The following is a 21,590-nucleotide window of genomic DNA, read 5'->3' on the forward strand; positions in this document are numbered from 1 at the left end:
GGCCCCAGTCCCAGTTCCACCACTTTCTCACTGCAGGCACAAATGAGGTAATTTGTAGATTTGCCTGCTAAGTGGCAGTCACACCTGGGTCTGTGTGTTGCCCTGGACAAATTCGTGTAACGTCTTGTCTTGGAGCCTCAGTTTCCTTGTCTGTTCAATGGGGATGATATTAGCTTCTCAGTTTGGGGTTGTCAGGAAAATCAGATCAAATAACACAGAAGAGAACATTTTGAGATTTTGAAAGTGCTGCAGAGTGTAAAGTGGCATTATTAATACTGCCTCGGCCTTTTCATTGTCTTCCATAAGTATGGGGAGATTTGAATTGCTCCTGTGTCATGCCTTTCTTCTTGTCTTCGTTGAGTCTATTTTCTGGTATTAATTTACACATGGAAATAGACCATTTTTCTTGAGTCGGCCTGGGCTAAGAAATTGTTTTCAGTTGTTGGTAATAGTACCATTCGCATTGAAGTTATTTGACCAATGTAGTCAGTCACCCATCTTGCCGAAGAGGCATTTTTGTTTTCTGCCCGTCTCTATTGCAGTTTGGATGGACCTCACTTTTTTGCACCTTTCAAACTGACTTCAGGTGTTAATCCTGCTTATGAATGCAGACTCTGTAGACCTGTAAATACGATGGGGTGTGGATATCTATGGGGATTAGCTAGGGCACTGGATTCAGTCCAGAAAAGCCTCTGTAGCCCACTGTGGAAGGCAGCAAGCGGCCCCTTCCCCTGGCCCCCACCTGGGCAGCTCATGTCCATGTGTCCAACAGGGCACAGGACTTCCCATTGGGAAAGCTTTCTTAAGAAGCGAAACTGACCTCAGACCTGACTCTCTCTGCCTTTCCACAGTGCCGGAAGCCACCTAGTGACCCCCAGGAACCCACCAAGAAGAGCCCCAGGGGGGCTTCAGATTCAGGAAAAGAGCACAATAGAGTCAGGGTAAAGCACAAGCACCGGAAGCCAACAAAGCCGGATTCCCAGTCTCCAGGAAAACGAGCCGATGGCCATGAGGAAGGTAGGCTCCACAGGTCCTGGCCCCCTGGGCTGAGCTGCAGAGGGCTCCCTGGGGCAGGTCGGTGGTGGTGGTGGTGGGGGTGGCGGATGGCTCTGGACTGCCCGGGAAAGTGCAGGGAAAGACTCCCTTGCTATGGAAGGGTGATGTAATTTACGCCTCTGAAATCAGAGGCAAGGGCGAAGGGAAAAGGGGCTTATTCTATTCCCCCTGGTGACTAGAATAAGGTACACTCTGAGGACCAAAGAAGTTGGTTTTCAAACAGACAAAAGTCAGTCATACAATAGAGTAGCCAACCCATTACTCTGCAACAGGTCTAGGCTTAGAGAAGAAATGGGGTTCATGAAGATTGAGACCGAAACAGCTGGAGGGAGGTTCATTACACCTTTTTCTCTACCTTTGGCATATTTGAAAACTCCCATTATACAAATTTTAAAATTAATACCTAGCTAGCTAGCCAGAAGGGTTTATGGAAATCCTAAACCCTTTACTTAGGGACACACAGGATGTTTGGAGTATGGAAGCAGGTACTTGACTTGTACGCTCTGCCACTTCTAGTTTCTTGGTGCCCTCATGAGAGAGAGCTGCCCAACTAGTGCCATGGGCAGTAGCATGTTTCCATGGCCTTGCCTGTCTGACATGACTGCCTCTTCATAGTCTGTTCTTCTATAGGAGTGTTCCTTTGTCCACTGTTCCCTGCTCCCATCTTCCTGCCTCGCTCAGTCCTCTAAGATCCATTGAGGTTGCCCTTCTGTGGCACCTGCTCCAGCTCACTATAACTTCGTGGAGGTATAGCAGCCCCGTAGTCATGCAGGCAGGCAGACCTTCAACTTTCTGGCATGCTGGCAAATCAATTCTGTACACAGCCTTTTTTGGTGTCAGCAAAAATGACCCAACTCCCAGTTTTCAGACACCACTGGGAAGTGCTCCTTCTCTAAGAGATGTACATAGGTGATAGCATAAGGGGAGCTAACAAATGTGACCAGGAAAAACACACGACCCCCCCACCTTGATTTTTCATCTGAGCCCCTCAGGGGTGCTTTCAGTACTTTGACTCTGATTGTGATATTTCTGCCTTCTCCCCTGAAACCACACATCACTCCAGGTTCCTTGGAGAAGAAAGCAAAGAGCAGTTTCCGTGACTTCATCCCCGTTGTTCTGAGCACACGGACGCGCAGTCAGTCTGGTGAGTGAGTCTGAAGCCGTGGCCCATATTGGCATTTCTCTGAAAAAAGAGGTAGAAATCTGGTGGAGTGATTTCACCACTGGCCCAGGTGGAGAGTTGGGAATTTGGTTCACTGTGCTAAGATGCCCTGCTCCTTGCAGGGACAAGAAAGCCCAGGGTGGGGAGGGGGAGCATTGCCCACGATTTTAGGACCGTTTGCTTAGCTTTTCCAAATGGGATTTGACATCTCTGTTGGCAGCCGATGATGGAAAGAGGAAAGGCCTGTGTTGCTCAGGAAGACTGACCCACTCCACGCTTGGGCCTCTCATGATTAGTGGAGCCAGTCTCAGGCACGGACATAGAACCTTTGGGCTTATTGCCCTATGCGACAGGCGTCAACAAAATTGGAAATGGTCATTGAGTTATCAGGGCCGGTAGAATCACATTTGGTCCCTGAATTTGTATTCAGTGTCTAAAAGAAGATAGCTGTTTCTAACTACCACTGTTGTCTGCTAGCCTCCATATTGGTTCGTAGCCCTGGAAGTGGTTGCCCCGGTTCACCCATATTTCCATGCAAAGTGGATAGAATGGGAAAGCAGGGCACAGTGTAAACTCATCTATCTGACATTCTATTAACTGGCACTCAGCACATGGAGAACGCAGTGATAATTGGGGCTCATAATGACGGCCTGGAGGCCTCGCAAAATCCTGAAGTGTCTTCTGAATCATCAAAGAGTGATTACATTATGCCCAGTCCCGTTTTACTGTTAAACACATTGTACTGTATTTGATTCTTTGGAAATTGGTGATCTCTGTGTGATCTCTATGGTGATTCTGTATTAACCAGAATATTAGATTAACCAGAACACTTCGTTCCCTGCCTGGTCTGTATATGGAAAGTTTGCTGGATATTTGCTGTCTTTGAGCGGTCTGCCTGACTTGAAGCTTTGGTTAAGGGCTGCTTTCTTTGCCTCAAACCATTTCTTTCTTCTGCTCACCTCGCTTGTGTTTGGGGATTGTCGAGTTAATAGCGAGTCTTTGGGAGAAAGATGATGGTGTCTCAGCTGTTTCTGAAGAAGATCGTCAGATCTGCTGTTGTGCTAAAACCAGGCCAATTTAGGGTTATACTTTTGTTGTTAGTAAAGTTGAAGGAAGGAGTGGGGATGAAAATGGTCTCTCACCAAGGGGGTGGGGTGGGGGAGGGCAGGAAAGGTACCCTCATGCTGGGGTGGTCAGGGATGAACCTGCTCAGTGGTGAGGAACAGCTGCAGTGGGGAGGGGGGTGGGCATGGAGAGAGCTCCACCCCTGGACTCTTGGCCACTCAATAGGAGGTGGGGTCAATGTAAGGGAAGAGGGCCTGGCTGAGGAGTATCTGGGCGGGACTAACCCAGGCTGTGTCACAGGAAAGGAACTCCTTGCTTTGCTTTTCCTGAGACTCTTCTTTTGTGATGATTCTGCTTATCCAGGGTGACTCTGTCAGAGAGATTGGTGGTCACATAGCGGGCAGGGGCGGGGGTGCCATGCCAATCTGCCCTCCCTTACCCGTCACTGAACCCTAATTTCCCAAAGGGCAGGAACCTGTGGCCCCCTCCTGCTCCTCACCTAATGCTTGGTGCCTTGTAAGCACGAAGTAAGAGTTTGTGCAATGAATTAAAGTCACAGCAACATGGATGAGGAAGGGCATGTGTTTTGGATACTCGATATTTGTGTGGTATGTTGGACTCTGTAAAGTGCTTATGGGTGAATTATCTCATTTGAGCCTCAAAACAGTCCTTTGAGGCCAGTAAGGCAAAGAACAGTGTCCCCGTTTTATAGAGAAGGAAACAGAAGTGAATGAACTTTCCCAGAGCACACAGCTAATAACTGGCAGAGACTGAACTTGAACCCAGACCTTCAAGCTTCTAATCCAGGGCACTTGCTTCGACACCATACTCTTTGTCCTTTGAAGAGGTACCTGACCGTCCTCTGTACATCCCGTCCACAGGAAGCATCTGTAGCTCCTTTGCTGGTATGGCAGACAGTGACATGGGAAGCCAGGAGGTCTTCCCCACAGAGGAGGAAGAAGATGTGACCCCCACCCCAGCTAAGCGTCGAAAGGTGAGAAAGACCCAACGGGACACCCAGTATCGCAGCCACCATGCCCAGGACAAGACTCTCCTGAGCCAGGGCCGCCGGCACCTGTGGCGAGCCCGAGAAATGCCCTGGAGGACAGAGGCTGCCCGGCAAATGTGGGACACCAATGAGGAGGAGGAGGAAGATGAGGAGGAAGGCCTGGTGAAGAGGAAGAAGCGGAGACGACAGAAGAGCCGAAAATATCAGACTGGAGAGTACCTGACGGAGCAAGAAGAAGAGCAGCGGCGAAAAGGGAGAGCAGGTAAGGCTGGCTGGGGGCTGCTGCCCCAGTGAGCTGCTGTCACTCGTCCCCAAACCACAGTGACTTTGGCTTCTGGGGACCCTCGGGCATCCTGGGTGTTCCCACATCTGCATTCTCTTCGCCAGCCAAAAGCCTCTGCACCCCTAGAAACCTGGTGCTATGAGCTCCAGCTGCCAGAGGGGGTCACTCAACTCCAGTCCCCAGGTTTTGGCTTGGAGTTAAGATTGAATGAGTTTGGACTGACCTGCAGGTGAGCAGAGGGCATGAAGGCCTGGGCCCTCCAATTTCGTGTAAAAGTCTGAACCTGTGGGCAAGGCCACAGTGGCATCCTTGGCATGGGACAAGTTGAACCAGGGAGTTCCCGATTGGCTTGAGGGAGCTGGGTCTTGGGAGGCTGGGTTCTCCCTCCTAGAATCCTGGGTTCAAGAAGAAAGAGGCATTCATTGGCTGCCTTTCCTGGGATACCTTCAGCCCCTTCACTAAAAAGAAGTACAAAGTTTCCTCAACTTAACAGAAGAACTTCAAGTAGAAGCGGGCACGACATTGCTTTCTCAATTAAAGCTACAAAGGTTATTAAGAGGCAGAGTGAAGCTTTGAGGTGACCTGAGGTGGCATCATTTTTGTTGGACCTGAGTTGGAAAAGCAGGCAGCCCAAGGAGAAAACCAGGCTCTTGTTGGCTACGTCACATGCTATAATATGTAATCATGGACTGTCACCAAGGCTAATATCAGTATGTTCTGCTAAGTACTGTTCCGGCCTATTTCTTTTTTCTTTTTTTTTTTTTTTTTTTTGCAGGGGTTATGGGTGGGGGTGGGGGGTGGGCCCATTTCTGTAGTGGATTTCCAGATGAGCAAGAAGCATATCTCTGGGTTCCATAAGAACATGTCTGTCTCTCACTGTCTTTCTCTGACTTCTGCCCTTGAAGCAACAACTGATTGTCTCTGATAAGGTATTTGTCCTGAGCCGCTGGGAAACATCTACAGTCTCCCTGTTAGTGAACACTGAATACCTGCATTGTGACGGGCAGTAGATTCTGGGTTTACTGTAATGCAAAGGAGGCCAGCAGTCATTTCCGGCTCTGTTTAAGGAGAGATATATACGGTACCATCCCTACACTTCAGAGAGCAATTGAGCTAATTTTCCTCAACTATGTGAGAGAGTGGTGATAATTTTCCCCTTTTCTTGCTGGAGCCGTAAGGAATTGGTCAAGAAAGAGGTGTCAAACCGTTGGTCTCAGCCACTTGTGTTAGGATGAAGAAGAGCTTTTGTATCACCCAGTCTTCTCAGAGCTGGTTTCCTAGAAGATTGGGTGCTTCTTTTTTTTTTTTTTTTTTTAATTTTTTTTTTTCAACGTTTATTTATTTTTGGGACAGAGAGAGACAGAGCCATGAACGGGGGAGGGGCAGAGAGAGAGGGAGACACAGAATCTGAAACAGGCTCCAGGCTCTGAGCCATCAGCCTAGAGCCCGACGCGGGGCTCGAACTCACGGACCGCGAGATCGTGACCTGGCTGAAGTCGGACACCCAACCGACTGCGCCACCCAGGCGCCCCAGATTGGGTGCTTCTTATGGAACCTACTGGCTTTGGAATCAGAAGGACCTTTGAGGTGATCTGGTCCCATTTTCCACTCAAAGCAGAGATCTCTCTAGCACTGTTGACAATAGCCCTTACTTAAACACCTCTGGGAGTATGAAGAACACCACTTAGCAATGCATCTTATTTGATTTGGGGGCAGCTTTAGTTGTTGGAAAGTAGGTCATTCTCCCTCCATGCATGTGTCTAAGGGTGTTGAATTGAGGCTCTTGGCTTTGGCATATGGTTTGGTTACCTTCCTCCAGATCCAATGGTGACCTCTTTAGGAAGGGATTGCCTGGCAAATGTCTCTCTTCTCTGGAAAGCTCTGATTCCTCCTATTACTACCTTTCAGGTTGACATCAGAGAGTCAGGCAGAGGCCAAACTAGACAGGTCCCCTTACTTTTGTCTGAGTCTCATGACCTTCCCTTTTGTTCTGGACTTGGGTATCTCATCTTGACCTTCAGAGGGGATAGGAAGAGCCCCTTCCACTCACACACCTGCTACTTCCATTCTCCGTTTCTTTCCTGCTACTGTGAGTTTCTTGCCCCACTACAACTGAATAAACTCCAGAGCCCTCCCTGCCCTGGGTAAATGGGTTAAGGGGCTGCTGCTTTTCCTGTGGCAGTAAATGCTATAATATGGCTTCCCCATGTTTTTTGAGGTCCTCCCTCATCAGGCACCATTCTTTTCCTTCCTCTTTTGCCTCAGCCCGGGCTTGTGGCATCAAAAGCCCTGGTTTAGAATGTTCTGATTGGAATTGCCATTAGAAGCCATCTAACACCACAGTTCTTGGACAGGTGTGGGGACCCACTGGTGGCTCGGGGCTAGTTGGGAGAAAGGGGTAGTATGATAGCTGGCCTTCTAAGAGCCGTGCATCATCTATATGAGCAATTCCTCATGCTCTAGTGATGGCTCCCACATCTGGATTTGCCCTTGGTAATGTCACATGTGAGAGCACATGCCAGGGTCAAGGGCGATGAGTTAAGAACTCTTGGATCTTGCTCAACCCCCTTGTTTCACAAACTGGAGAAACTGAGGCTGCAGCTATTCATTTCCCAGACGTACTGATCTTTTGTCATGTACTGGGCATGGCGGTCAGTCCTGTGGGGGAAATAAAGAACACATGGGCATGGCCCTCCCTAAAGAGCTTGCATTGAAATAATATGATAAGGACGTCTCACTCTTTATAATGCCTTTTAAAGGGGTTTTGCCTATGTTACTTCATTTAATTCTCCCACCAGCCCTCTGATGTGGAATATATTTTCTCTATTTTATGGACATAGAAGCTGAGGCTCTGGGAGGTTGTGACTTGCCTCCAGCCAATTACACAGCTAGTGGTCAAGCCACATAACACTAATATTAGTTAAGAGGTAAGGGTAGACCCAATCTATACCCCCTATACATGGGCATTAGGACAGACCTATAGAGTGAGGCTGTTGTCAATGAAGTTCCCAGTGCCTCTCAGGGATCGGTGCTCTGGATCTGGAAAGAGCTGTCAAAATCACAACCACACTTTAAAAATTTTTTTTAACATTTATTCATTTTTTTGAGAGGCAGAGTGAGATACAGAGTATGAGCAGGGATGGGGCAGAGAGAGAGGGAGACACAGAATCTGAAGCAGGCTCCAAGCTCTGAGCTGTCAGCACAGAACCCGATGCAGGGCTTGAACTCACAAACTGTGAGATCATGACCTGAGCTTAAGTCGAATGCCCAACTGACTGAGCCACCCAGGTGCCCCACACTTTTTTTAAAAATGTTTATTCATCTTTGAAAGAGAGGGAAAAAGGCTGAGTGGGGGAGGGTCAGAGAGAGAGAGAGACAGAGGATCTGAAGCGGGCTCTGCGCTGAGACCAGAAAGCTTGATGTGGGGCTCGAACTCATGAACCGCAAGATTATGGCCTGAGCAGAAGTCAGATGCTTGACTGACTGAGCCACCCAGGTGCCCCACAACACTTTTTGAAGCTAGAAAGTACTTTATTTAGTGAGCTGTGGCTAGAATTAGAGATGCCGCCCAGGGTATTCCAGTGACTTGATTTCCAGCCAGGGAAGACAGCAGGTTTCTGCGACTGCCCACCAACTAAGTAGGCCTATGGAACCTTCTGGTTTCAGGGAGTTTCTGTGGCTTTGATCTTTGTGTCCTCAGAGGGTGACCAATCAGGCCATCAGGTGGATGAGCTGAAGCTATGAAGGGAGACGGCTCCATTTACTCCCTACCTGGGTGTGCTTCATAGTAGCTTAAGCAGAGCTGCTAAATTTGCTTTCATACTGGAATGGAGAAGGAGACAAAGAGGATGGGGGAGAAGCTGAAAAGAAAGTTGTAATTTGCTCTGGGCTATGGGGGAAATCCTTTTAAAATTACCCTCATAGTGAGTACAGCCAGATGGGCCGCCCCCTACTGGCAGGGCTAGGAGTCGTCACCTGCTTGGAGAGGGGAGACTCCGATGTTGAAGTATGGTGTCCATTTGAGAAGCATTTAGTGGAATCATCAGCACCACACTATCAGATACTGGTAGCTGATAGTTATACAACTTTGCACTGAGATTCTAACCCCCAAAGCCTCTGATTCATCTTAGAGGAAGGCATTGCTTTTATGTGTTCCATTTCCCTGACATCCATTCTTTCCTGTTTCTTGCCTTTAGATTTAAAGGCCCGTAAGCAGAAGACTTCCTCCCAAAGTTCGGAGCACCGCCTCAGAAACAGGAACCTTCTCTTGCCCAGCAAAGCCCAGGGGATCTCGGATTCACCAAATGGTTTCCTCCCGAATAACCTGGAGGAGCCAGCCTGCCTTGAGAATTCAGAAAAGCCATCAGGAAAACGAAAGTGCAAAACCAAGCACATGGCGAATGTCTCAGAAGAGGCAAAGGTGCGTTGGCAGCAAGGGGAGTTGGGGTGAGAGGAGCAGGCTAAGGCGGCAGACTTTCCACAGGCTCCTTGATGAATGGTCCTCTGACTGAGTGAGTGGATGGAAAGGACCAAATTAACCCATATTTATTCCAGTATTTTGAACTAGTCCTAGAAGAATTGGGGGTTGCATTTGAAAAATGGGAACTAGGGGCTCAGTTGGTTAAGTGTCCAACTTCAGGTCATGATCTCACTGTTGGTGGGTTTGAGCCCCGCGTCGGGCTCCGTGCTGTCGGCTCAGAGCCTGGAGCCTGCTTCGGATTCTGTGTCTCCCCCTGTCTCTGTCTCTCTCTCTCTGTCTCTCTCTCTCTCTCTCTAAAATAAATAAACATTAGAAAAAAGAAAAATGGGAACTAAAGTTATAGCTAACAATAAGAGACTGCAAACTCTCAGGTTTGGCTCATGATGGCTTTTCTTCAACAATCCTTGGATCTCCTTTGAGTTAAGGAAGAGTTGAAGAATATGGCAGGATGTTAGCCTGAATAGCTTGTTAATATCCAATCAAGAAGCTTTTGTCTGGGCTTAACTCACTTGAAACCAATCAGAGAGCTTTCTGAATCAATCAAGGTAGAAAACAACTTGTAGAAGCAAGGATGTTGATATCTAGACAAAGGTTGTTTGAGGGTCGGGCTGAAGGAGCTCTAGCTGCCCTTCCCCACACCCAACTCCCCATTTTGTTTGCTTCTTGGGCACTCACCAATCAGTAGCCGGGCCAGCATTCTAGAACCCCTGTTCATAGTTGACATTTTTTTTTGGTCTGATGTTCACAGCATTGGTTTTGAGTTCCACACTGTACCATTCAAAAAAAAATCACATGGTCCTCGGTCCTCGGTGAGCTTTACATTTGAGAGAAGTGAAGGTCCAGGTTCAAATGTATACCCATAATATGTATTTGTCATTGGCAACCAAAAAAAGGGTTATATTGGGCTTGTTTGGTGGTTGTGACTTTAACAGCTCTTTCCAGCTTCATTCAGGGATCCCTGAGTGGCACTGACAGAAGGCGGGAGACCCAGGGTCTCATCTTCCCCTCCTTTCCCCTTCCCTCTCCCTCTCCTGGAATCTGGTTCCAGCTCAGACAAGGTACTCAAGCCTATTTCCTCATCTTTAAATTGGAGATGATACTCCATGTCCTTTCCATCTCACAAGGGTGCTTGGGGGAACAAAGGAGGCAACTGATGTAAAAGGCTTTGATAACTGTAAAGTGCTCTTTGAGGTCGGTATACATCCTCAAGCTTCAGGTCGAGGCAGGGATAAGAGGACAGAGGCACAGATTGGCAAGGTAGCAGTGACCATTCCCTCAGACCCCCAGAGGGGGCGGGGTAGGGGAAGGAATAAAGAAGTCTGGTCTGTGCTGAGTGCTATTCACGTGGTCGTCCTTAATTCCCACAGCGGCTATTAGAGGTAGGCACTGTTGTCTTCATCTTATGGTGAGGACACTAAGGCTCAGGAAGGTTAAAGGCCTTCCAGGAGGTTACTCAGTGGTCATGAGTGACAAAGTTGGGATGTGAAGCAGGCCTGACTGCTGCGGCTCTTTCCATATGCCTCCACCCTGTGAATGGGTGGCTTCAGTCTGTACCCAGGAGACACCGGGGGAGGGGGTGGCCAGGCAGGGACACACTGCAACCCTGAGCAGCTCTGGTGAAAAGTGGGCATCCCCCTCCTCTTCCCTGCTCCTCCCCAGACACTCAGATGGCCCTGTCCCACACAAAGGTGACCAGCCGCCTGCCGGTCAGCAGCACATGCTGATACTTGTGCCTGGTTATTCTGCCTGGCAGTGTCTGCAGCAGTGTCCCTCCCAGAGAGGTTTTTGCCCCTTCACAGGGCCTCCCTTTCTCCCTCCCGCCTTTCTTTCTCTCCCAGTCACCACTACCTGCTCTGATTACCCCCATGGCATGGTGCTTTGTAGTGAGAAGCAAGGCAGAGGGAGGGCGGAGGATGCGCCTGCAACACTAAAGCTGGGGTATTGGCCAAAGGCTTCTTCACACAGGAGCTCCAAGCCAGGGAGGGGGAGGGGGCCCCCATTTGTTCTTGCTCCCCCCCCCCCCGCTCAGGCAGCCTCCCTGGTCTCTGGCAGCTCTTGCCCCCAGAAGGAGAGTCACCCTTTGGCTCCTGGCTTGGCTTAGCAAAAACCTAGGCACTTTACCCAGAATCCTCCAGTATTGCTATTACATACCTCTACCCTCGTGGCCGTAGAGCAACACTCTCCACTCATAGCCAGTGCCTTCCTGCTAGTGACTGTACCTCTCTGCCCTTTTAGGATAAGGATGGATAGCAGCTCTGGTTGTCTCAGGATTTATCGGAGGAAACAAATGCCCTGGGCTCTGGTCTTTTCCCTGCTGCCATTCCTTTCCTGGCTTCAGGATTTTCTAGGCAACTTTTCTGTGTGCCCAGGGCCCTGCACATAGCTGGTTTGAATCTACTCAACAAATGTCTGTTGTGATGATGTGTCCAGCCCTGACTTAAGTGCTGTAAGGAACAAAAGAGAAGATGACAATATGAACCCTGCCACCAAGCAACTTAAAACCTAGCAAGGGAGGCCAGACTTGTCCATGAAACAGTGGAAGGAGGTTAACAGTCAAACATTAGGCACCAGATTATTTGTTTCAGGCTAGGTGTTCTGGGTGTGCAGAGAAAGAAAGCTAGAGTAATGTAGAATGTTTTAGAAGACATAGGATTTCAGTGAGACCTTGATAATGCTCTGAGGGATTTGGCTAAGTGGTATGTATTAGTTATCTCTGGTGGTGTAACAGATTACCCTAAAACTTTGCAGCTCAACACAACAATAAATGTCCTACAGCTTCTGGGGGTCAGGAATTCATGAGCAGCTTAGCTGGGCCTGGCTTGGAGTCTCCCACAAGGTTGTAGTCAAGGTGTCAGCCAAGGGTCCATTACCCTGAAGGCTTGACTGGGGCTGGAGGGTCTACTTCCAGGGTCATCCCCTCACACAGCTGACAAATTGATGCTGGTTGTTGGCAGAAGGCCTCCTTTCCTTGCCCCATGGGCTTATCCAAAGGACTGCTTGAGTGTCCTCATGACACGGTGGCTGCTTTCCCCCAGAACAAGTGATCCAAAAGAGAGCAAGGCTGAAGCCACATTGTCTTTTAGGAAGTAGCCTTGGAAGTTACACACCATCATCTGCAGTCTCCTAGTGGCTACGTAGAACAGCCCTGTCCAATGCAGGAGGGGGCTACGTATGAGCACAAACATCAGGAGGGATCATCAGGGGCCATCTTAGAATCTGATGAGGGCAAAGTTTGCCCTTTGGTCGCCCAGTGAGTCATATCCTTCCCACATGCAAGGTGTACCCATGTCTCCCAAAGCCCCCCAAAGTCTTGTCCAAATATGACATCAGTTCCCAGTTAAAGTGTTTTTAAAATTTATTTATTTTGAGAGATAGAGAGCAGGGGAGGGGCAGGGAGACAGAGAGAGACAATTCTGAGCAGGTTCCACGTGGTCAGCAAAGAGCCCAATGTGGGGCTCAATCTCATGAACTGTGAGATCATGACCTGAGCTGAGATCAAGAGCCAGACGCTGAACCGACTAGCCACCCAGGCATCCCAGCATCAGCTCCCAGTTTAGAATCTCATCATCCAACTTAGGTTCAGGTGCAAATGAGGCTCCATGGGTCTGGTTCCTGAGTACAGTTCCTTGAACACATTTCCTCCCCATGTGAAGACCCCACAAGGGAGAAAGGGAGGCTCAGAGAGGTTGGGCCTTCATGCAGGTCTTGGCACTAGTAGGTGGCAGAGCCAAAACCCAGGTCTGTTTCACTCTTAAGCCCGAGTGCTTTCCACCACCCAGGCTGAGCATGAATGTGATCTTGGGACTTGGTATGGAGGAAGGTGGAAAGAGGCTGGGGAAGGTTTGAAGGCAGGTTTTTGCAATAAGAGTGAAGGCCTTGGCCATTGTGCTTCCTCAGTCAAAGAAGTCTCCACTTTTCTTTACTCTCAGTTTGCTTATGCTTATTTAGAAGTAGGACTTGTAAAAACCTCAACAAAGGGGGCTTGAGGCAGGTGAAGAGGGCATGCAGAGTGCTTGATGGAAGCTGGGATATATCCCCTCAATTTCTGATTTCTGAGCCCTTGGTCAATCATTGGTTTATGTGGTTGAGTATTTGAGCCCCTCAGCATCTGCACACTGGGTAGGAACTGGTGGGAGCCTGTGCTGATCCGGAACTGCATCTCTGGTTTCCAGGGCAAAGGTCGTTGGAGCCAGCAGAAGACGCGATCTCCCAAATCTCCCACCCCAGTGAAACCCACCGAACCATGCACACCCTCTAAGTCCCGAAGTGCCGGCCCAGAGGAGGCCTCCGAGTCACCTACAGCCCGGCAGATCCCCCCAGAGGCACGTCGGCTCATAGTGAACAAGAATGCAGGCGAGACCCTCCTGCAGCGGGCAGCACGTCTTGGCTATAAGGTAGGGAGCTCCCTGGCAGCAGGATGCCACTGCCCGAGCATCTGTGAAGAAACTTCTCCCCATTGGCTCTTCTGTGGCCTGGGCAGGGCTTTGTTTGGGGTTTCAACTTTGACTGGACTCCTTCTACTGCCCAGATGGCCTCTGGGGCCAGCTAGCAAGGTGTGTGGGAATGAAAGCTCATTTGAATATCAATTGGGAATGAAAATAATTGAAATGGTAACACAATATTGATAATCCAACACATTCCTAGGCCGGAAACGGGATTTTGATGTCTTGAATTTCCCTTTGTGCTGGCTCCCCCACTCAGAGAGAAACAGGGGTGATCATTGCTCACTCTTCATATTCTCCCTCGGCCCCCACTTTGGCTCCCAGTAGTGGAGAAGGCAGTAGTGTATGGGGGGGGGGGCAGGGCTGGGTTTCCCTACCATACACTACTTCCCTATGGGTTGGAAAGGAAGCTGGCATTTATTGAGCACCACTTTTGTCCTATTAACAGCTCTGATTTCTTCATATCATTTCATCTCACTGTTAACCTATGGAGGTAGGTTTTATTAGCCCCATTCTACACGTGAGAACATCAAGGCTTAGCAATGCGAAATGATGTGTCCCTTACTACTTCATATATATGAGCCTGAATTCTCACCAAGGTCTTTTTTATGCCCAAGTACCAGGGTAGGGTGGAAGCCTGACTCAGTGACCATAATTAAATTTTGTTGGACGTTTTTGTTGATATGAACTTCTTGACCATGTATCTTTGCCCACCACACCAATTGTTTCCTCAGGATTTGTTCTTAAGGGTGGAGCTGCTGGGTTATAGAGTAGACCCTGATTTTTTTTAAGGCTTCCAATACCTACAACTGACACATTTAAAGACAGCTGCACTCCCAGCCAGGCTGGTCAGCACAGGGGAACTGCCTTGAGAGTGCCCATCTTTCTTGAGTACCTAGTGTGGGGGCTGGGATAGGTGCTAAGGGAGATCTAAGGAAAAAAAGATGACCAACTCCTGTCCTCAAGTTTAACCTTGTACCTGGGGCCAAACTAGCAAATAGGAAACCATGGGAGAACTGACCAGGGCAGGAGCAGGCTGGGCAGCCTGTTGTGGGAGGGAGGGAGGAGGAGTCTGAGGCCTGAGAGAAGAGGTGAACGTCTGCGCTGGTGAGGAGGGTATGGGGCCTTGTGCTCTTCTGGGTATGGCCAGCCTGATAGTTCCTATATCCAAGGGACAGCACCTCCAACACAGGCACACGGTCACTCACATTCGCTCGCTTACTCACTCACTTCTAGTCAGCCAGCCTGCAAGCTAGCTGTCAGTCGGGATGCCTGGGTGGACCCTGTTGCCAGGACCTGCCAGAGGGCTGATGATAGGCCACTGGTAGCCACTCTTCCCCTCAGAAGAAGGGTTGCCTCTCCCCTCCCCCTCAGCGTATTCACCAGATTCATCCCAGACTAGCTGGGATGCTTCCAGTCCTGGAGTCCCGCCTCTGGTCCTGTCGTGTAGCCCAGGGACGCTGCTCATTACTACGTGAATAAATGACTACGCAGGATTATACTCGGAGCAATCCTGATTTGAGGGGAGGGTAGAACTGAGTGCCCCAGCATAAACATCCAGGGCTAGTACTTAAAACAATTAAAGCCAGCATCCAGAGATAGTATTTAAACCAATTCTTCTTCCTTGTTCTCGAATCACTACCAGAGGCTGTGCTTGCCACCACATGTCTCATTTCTGTGGTCTGGTGCTGTCTTGCAAAGCCCCAAACTAGGGAACCAGTGCTCAGGGACTTGAGGCCTGAGAGTTCGACCTCATGGTGGGCAGTGAGCCTTTCTCAGGACCTCACCCCAACAACCCACACCCAGATGAGTGAGTATCATTGGTCATAAGAAATGTCTCCCCGCTGCTGAGAAAATAGCCCAGAGCTGAGGCCGTGGAAATGGACCTCAGGACTGACTTGGGTGACAAACGATTTTGAGACTTGTCTGTTAGTCCCCGGAATAAGACTTACTCTCCGGACATTTGGAGAGCTTTGAAGCTAACTGGAGTGATGTCAAGAATTAGGCTTCTCTTTGCTCATGGAGCTCTCCCTGTCCCCACAGGACGTTGTTCTCTACTGCCTCCAGAAAGACAGTGAGGACGTGAATCACCGCGACAACGCTGGCTACACGGCCCTGCATGAGGCCTGCTCCAGGGGCTGGACGGACATCCTGAACATCCTGTTGGAGCACGGGGCTAATGTGAACTGCAGTGCGCAGGATGGCACGAGGCAAGAAGGCCGTTCCCCGCCCCCCACCTCCACCCCCAGCTCAGCCCCTCCCTCAGAAGAGCTTGCTACAGCCTGGACTTTCACAGCAGGCTACACCAGGCTATACGTAGCAGAGAGGCCTTGTTAGGAGGTGTTTTGGGAAGAAGGCTGCAGACTGCAGAGGGGCAGGAGTGCCCACTAGGGCAGGAGTGGATGAGTTCCTGGCTGGCCCATCCACGTTGGTGACTAAGGGCAGGTTGGGGTCATCTAGGGATCATCCCATCAAGTGCAGCTTTACCAGGAACACCACTCGGGCATCCCTCAAATCCTCCTGGTGGCGCATCTATCTCAGGCAGCATCTTGGGCTCTAGGAACTGGGAGGCTGACCTTAGGGTGACATCCCAGATTTGATTCTTGACTCTTGACTTGATGTCTGTACACTTGAAAAAAAAAAGATACCTGCTGGGTCTTAAAGAAATTGCACCCATTCCCCTCTATCAGAGGGCCTACTTCCTAGGCAACATCGAGACATGAGCTACATATCAAGTAGGGAGACTTGGGTCAGAGGATGCAGGCTCTGATTGGCCACTACCTGGTGCGTGGAGCCACTCTACTCATTCCTGCTCCAGGGTGGTCATCCAGATCTTTCTGTTCATACCCTCAGCATCTGCTTTAAGATTATCCTTGGTCGGTTTCCTGTTCTCTCCCAAACTCAACAGCTACCAGTGAAGCTACTTGGTACCCTAGGGACTGTCCCAAAATGTAGGGGGAACCTTGGAGAGAAAAATGGGGGGTGGGGAGAAAGAGGCACAGAGAGAGGAGAAGGACATAGGGAGATATGATGAGGGGTGCAGGCTAGAGGTGGTTCCTCTGCCCTAAGTCTTGTCCACATTATCCTAGGGTCATCTTACTTTATTTTCCCCTGATGAAGTAGTCTGAGGCCTAGACACCCAGGCTCCCACTTGGGCCCTGTTGTCCTCACCCTGTGTCATTTCTGCAGGCCAGTTCATGATGCAGTGGTCAATGACAACCTGGAGACCATCTGGCTCTTGCTGTCTTATGGGGCCGACCCCACACTGGCCACCTACTCGGGACAGACAGCCATGAAGCTGGCCAGCAGCGACACCATGAAGCGTTTTCTCAGCGGTAAGCACAGCCCAGTCTTGAAGCCATCATCCTTGGGGCTAGCCTCCAATTCCTAAACTCCTGAGGAGGTATTCTTTATCTCTCTCCATCTCAACTCCCATGAGAGGTGTCAGCCCTCTGCAGGCTTTCCTTGAAGTGTCTCTGAAATCTCTATGCACTTGAAAAAGCCTAAAGGTCCACTTCCTCTTGTTCCGGTACTATGAGTGTCCATATCGCATGCATCCTCTTCAGGACCGTGGTAGTCCACAGGGACCCGCTTCCTATCTAGGCATGTGAGGTAGGCCTCCTTGTGAGGCAGCAGCTCCACTGGGGGCAAAGTGTGTTGACCCATGTTTTGAACAGGGTGTTAGTTACTAAGAAATGACACTTAGCATTTTGCTTTTGTTCTTGCACTTTCTCCTTGTTGGTGATCACAGTGGAACCTTCAAGACTCCTCCTAATGCTGTATTTCTCACAGCCCCTGCCTGTGGTAACTGATGTTCCCTCTGTACCCCCCTGTACCTTTTTCTTCCTCTGTCACCTGACCCCTCTGGAAGAGTGTCTGGTATTCAGGCCCATGACAAGGGCCACAAGCCAACATGCATTTATGTTCTCATTAGTGGACAGCTATGGTTTGTCTGCAATTAGGTAGCTCTACCAAGTTGGGCAGTGGGGAGGACAGAAGTGGGTACGTCTAGTGTGGGCATGCTCACTGGGAATCTCCTCAGACTTGACCTCTGGATGAAGGAACTCCGCCTCCTTGGTGACATCACAGCTCGGCCCTTGCTCTAGCAGTTTCTTCTTCACACTGCCAGAGTGCCCAACAGAAGGAGCCGCTGGCAGTGTCTCACTGACCCTCTGTGGAGGCTTCATTGTTTGTGCTTGAACCTCTTTCAGACTGGGATCCTATGGGACAAAGGGTTTGCTCAAGGCCACTGACTCTCACCCGGGCTGTGGCCCTAGATAGTCCTGAATCCCCACCTCCCCAAATACAGTTCTGGGCTCCCAACCAGGAGATCATTTATTTATTGAACAAAGGTTAACTAGGTAGCTGATGATGGAGGAAGAAACAAAGGAATGTGAACTAAAGGTCCCAATGGAAGGAGGACTAGGTGGGAAGCACCACCTTGATACAAATAAAAGCTGAGGGAGAAGTGATGGAAAGCCGTGGAGGGAGGCCTTGACTCCTTCCTGCTCAGCCATCCTTCATTGGGCCCCCAGTAAAGCCGCCAAACCCTGCAGTCATTGGTCACTGTGTACAGGCTTCAGGCCCCCCAGCGGGACCCAGCCCCCTCTAGCCAGGTGGCAGGACTGCCTTTTCCGTCCCCCCAGCTCTGGGGCTGTCCCAGGCCACTGTCTGTAAAGGGCAGAGCAGTTTGGGGTTGCTCATTCAGTCATTTGTCCCGGGCCAGTGATGACTCTTGTTCACTTTGGCTGCACCATCTTGGGGGCTCAGGGCCCCTTCTCACATATCATGTACCACATGCACTGTCTTAGATACACACACACATGCTGTCTGCACTCCAGCTGATTCCCAGGGGAAGCTGGCACAGATGAATATCCAGAACTTCTCAACATGATAAAAGCACTGCATGAAGCTCTGTCTCTGACCAACAGGTTTAATCCAGGGCCTCTCTGTGCTAGAGACTGCCCTCCGGCGGGTCTTGGGACCCTCTGGATCCAAATAAAGCCATCTCTGACCACCTCAATAAGCGGACAAACTCCTTTCTTCCCCGACCCTTTCTCCAAAATCCCAAAGGAATTCGAATGTTGAGACCATTTTCAGTAACTAAAAATTTAGAAACAAACCCATTTTTATCTCTTCCCATTTCTGTTAGCTAATCCCAGCTACTAGCCAGCCTCTTTTTAAAATTTTTTAACATTTATTCATTTTTTGAGAGACAGAGCATGAGTGGGGGAGGGGCAGAGAGCAAGAGGGAGACACAGAATCTGAAGCAAGCTCCAGGCTCTGAACTGACAGCACAGAGCCTGATGTGGGGCTTGAACTCATAAACTGTGAGATTATGACCTGAGCCTAAGTCGGACGCTTAACCAACTGAGCCACTCAGGGGCCCCTACTAGCCAGCCTTTTGATGCCTCCTTAAACTAACCTGAATGCCAGCTCATGTTGCAGAGTCAAGAGAAGACTTTACTTTTTTTTAATAAAGATTTTATTTTTAAGTAATTGCTACAACCAACATGGGGCTCAAACTCACAAACCTGAGATCAATAGTCGCATGCTCCACCAACTGGGACAGCCAGGCACCCCAAGAGAAGACTTCTCTTAATTCTGACACTTGATAGCATGTCCAAGCCAAACACCTTCATGCAGATCTTGACATTGTTTCTCAACCCCTTAGGCACAGAGCTACAGTTTCATCATGGGGGCCAGAACTGAACTGAACGGAGTGTTAGAACAGGGCCACCTCTTTTCCATGCAAATACCAAGTGATGCTCAGACGCAGATCTCTTTCTGGCTGTTTGAGAAAGTGCTAGCAGCACCTGGCCCTAGCCCCAGGGAGGCAGACACTGGCAGGAGTCAGCAGGCTCCTGAGAGAGGGAACTTGGGCCCAGAGGTTGTTTTGGGGAGATGAGAAGACAATACTCAGTTTTGTTTTTTTTAATTGAGGTGAAAATCACCTAATATAACCATTTGGAAGTGAATGATTCAGTGGCACTTAGCATATTGACAATATTATGTAACTATCATCAGGGGCTTAATTCCTTGAACTGAGTATTTCTTTTCTGTATTAATCCCAGCCATCCCCCCCACCCACACCAGATGTCACAGAAGCACTGGACAGGGTGGTCTAGTGGCTGGAGGAAGCGCCATGGGCTGAGAAGTGTGGGAAGCATTTCCCTCACTGCCCACCGCCCCAGCCCCTAAATCTGGATGCGTTTGGGTGGACTTCTAGATGTATTTTTTTTTTAATTTTTAAAAAAAATTTGTTTTTCAGCGTTTATTTATTTTTGGGACAGAGAGAGACAGAGCATGAACGGGCGAGGGGCAGAGAGAGGGAGACACAGAATCGGAAACAGGCTCCAGGCTCTGAGCCATCAGCCCAGAGCCCGATGTGGGGCTCGAACTCACGGACCGCGAGATCGTGACCTGGCTGAAGTCGGACGCTTAACCGACTGCACCACCCAGGCGCCCCTAGATGTATTTTTTTTTAACTTTGCCTGTCGGGCAGAAGTATTTAAAAAGATTTTTGCTTTTCATCCCCAAACATTTGCCTGACCAGACTCTCTGTAGATTAATTGTCTTCTCCCTCCCCTGGTGGATATCCCACTGGGCAGAAAATGAAGGCGAATCCCTGTAGGGTGCAAAGGGCTCCATTTTCTGCAGGTGGAAACGATGAGCGAGAGCCTCACTGTTGCTCCTGGTGTGGAGCTTCCTTCTCCTGTTCTGGAAAAGTCTGGGAACCAAACCCTCTTTTAAATATACAAAGGAATGTCACTATTTACAAATATCCTGTAGTGAATCCTTTTGCAATGCAGAAGATGCTGGTAATTCATCTGGGTTGTAAATGTGGATTTTTCTATATTGAGTTGGCTTAAAGTGAGGCCCGTTTCTCCAGAGATCATGAAGGATACAGCAGCACCCCTTCTTCCATTCATCCATCCATGCATTTATTGAGCCCTGTTAGGTTTCAGGTACAGTGCTGGGTACTGGAGGTCAAAACGCAAACCTTTTCTCCCTTGTCCTTGGGCTTGGGGCACCAAGCCATGCAACTGTCCAAGAAGCCTTTGGAAGACCTCCTCCTTGGACCAAATTACAGGCAGGCATGTGACTGATTTGCCTTTGACCCTTTGAAGAAAAGAATAATACCCAGGCTAGTCAAGGGAAAACAGATTCGTTTTCATCTGTCAGAAAGTATGTGGGGGCCGAGGGGAGTTGCTGCAGTTTGGTTTTGGGGCATCCGAGGAAGGATCAGGACTGCTTTTTCTTCCACTGATGAAAGGGTTAGCAGTTTACCACCCGAGAGGTCACTGAATCACAGGTTTTTGTTTTTCCTGCCTGAGACCTCTGCCATATGACCCCATGTCGAAGACCACTTGTTGTTTTTTTTCCTCTCCTTTCATGTCCCTCGGCTAGTGACTTGGTTGGAGGACATGGGGAGTGGTATGACAGGACCCTGAGAAAGAGAGAAACTCTGATTGCCAGGGTGACCGCTCACCTTGGGTACTTAAAATTTTTCTTTTATTGAGGCAAAATTCACATAACATAAAACCAGCCATTTAGAAGGGAACAATTCAGTGGCGTTTAGTGTAGTCACAATGTTGTACAACCACTGCCTCTGTCTAGTTCCAAAACCTTTTCATCACCCCCAAAATGAAACCCCAAATCCATTAAGCATTTGCTCTCTATTTCCCCCCTTCCCCCAGCCCCTGGCAAACACCCATGTACTTTCTGTCTCCATGGCCCTGCCCATTCTGGATATTACATATAAATGGAATGATACAGCATGGGGCCTCTTGTGTCTGACTTTTCTCACATGGCATTGTGTTTTTCAAGGTCCATCCATGTGGTACTATGTTTCAGTACTTTCTTCCTTTTTCTTAAAGTTAATTTATTTAACTTGAGAGAGAGAGAGTGTGTGTGTGTGTACCCGCGCAGGGCAGGCAGAGAGGGAGGGAGGGAGAGAGGGAGAATCCCAAACAGGCTCCACGTTGTCAGCACGAAGCCCGATGCAGGGCTTGAACCCATGAACCATGAGATCATGACCTGAGCTTAAATCAAGAGTCAGAAGCTTAACCAGCTGAGCCACCCCGGCACCC

The 21,590-nt window shown here is 49.3% G+C and overlaps 1 protein-coding gene across 9 annotated transcripts in view; it reads left to right on the plus strand.

Annotated features, from left to right (window-relative positions):
- BCORL1 (BCL6 corepressor like 1) overlaps positions 1 to 21,590 on the plus strand; it is a 64,173-nt gene that overhangs the window by 32,117 nt on the left and 10,466 nt on the right. For 8 of the 9 annotated variants that reach the window (XM_027054388.2, XM_027054386.2, XM_027054390.2 and 5 more), the window contains 7 exons: positions 852 to 1,017; positions 2,120 to 2,200; positions 4,165 to 4,554; positions 8,772 to 8,995; positions 13,228 to 13,449; positions 15,541 to 15,707; positions 16,687 to 16,832. In XM_027054388.2, coding sequence (XP_026910189.1) covers positions 852 to 1,017; positions 2,120 to 2,200; positions 4,165 to 4,554; positions 8,772 to 8,995; positions 13,228 to 13,449; positions 15,541 to 15,707; positions 16,687 to 16,832 — 1,396 coding nt within the window. The remainder of the gene's footprint in view (positions 1 to 851; positions 1,018 to 2,119; positions 2,201 to 4,164; positions 4,555 to 8,771; positions 8,996 to 13,227; positions 13,450 to 15,540; positions 15,708 to 16,686; positions 16,833 to 21,590) is intronic. The other variant, XM_053201684.1, reaches the window with a different exon arrangement.

This window comes from Acinonyx jubatus, chromosome X (genome assembly GCF_027475565.1).
Source record: "Acinonyx jubatus isolate Ajub_Pintada_27869175 chromosome X, VMU_Ajub_asm_v1.0, whole genome shotgun sequence".
Classification (NCBI taxonomy): domain Eukaryota; kingdom Metazoa; phylum Chordata; class Mammalia; order Carnivora; family Felidae; genus Acinonyx; species Acinonyx jubatus.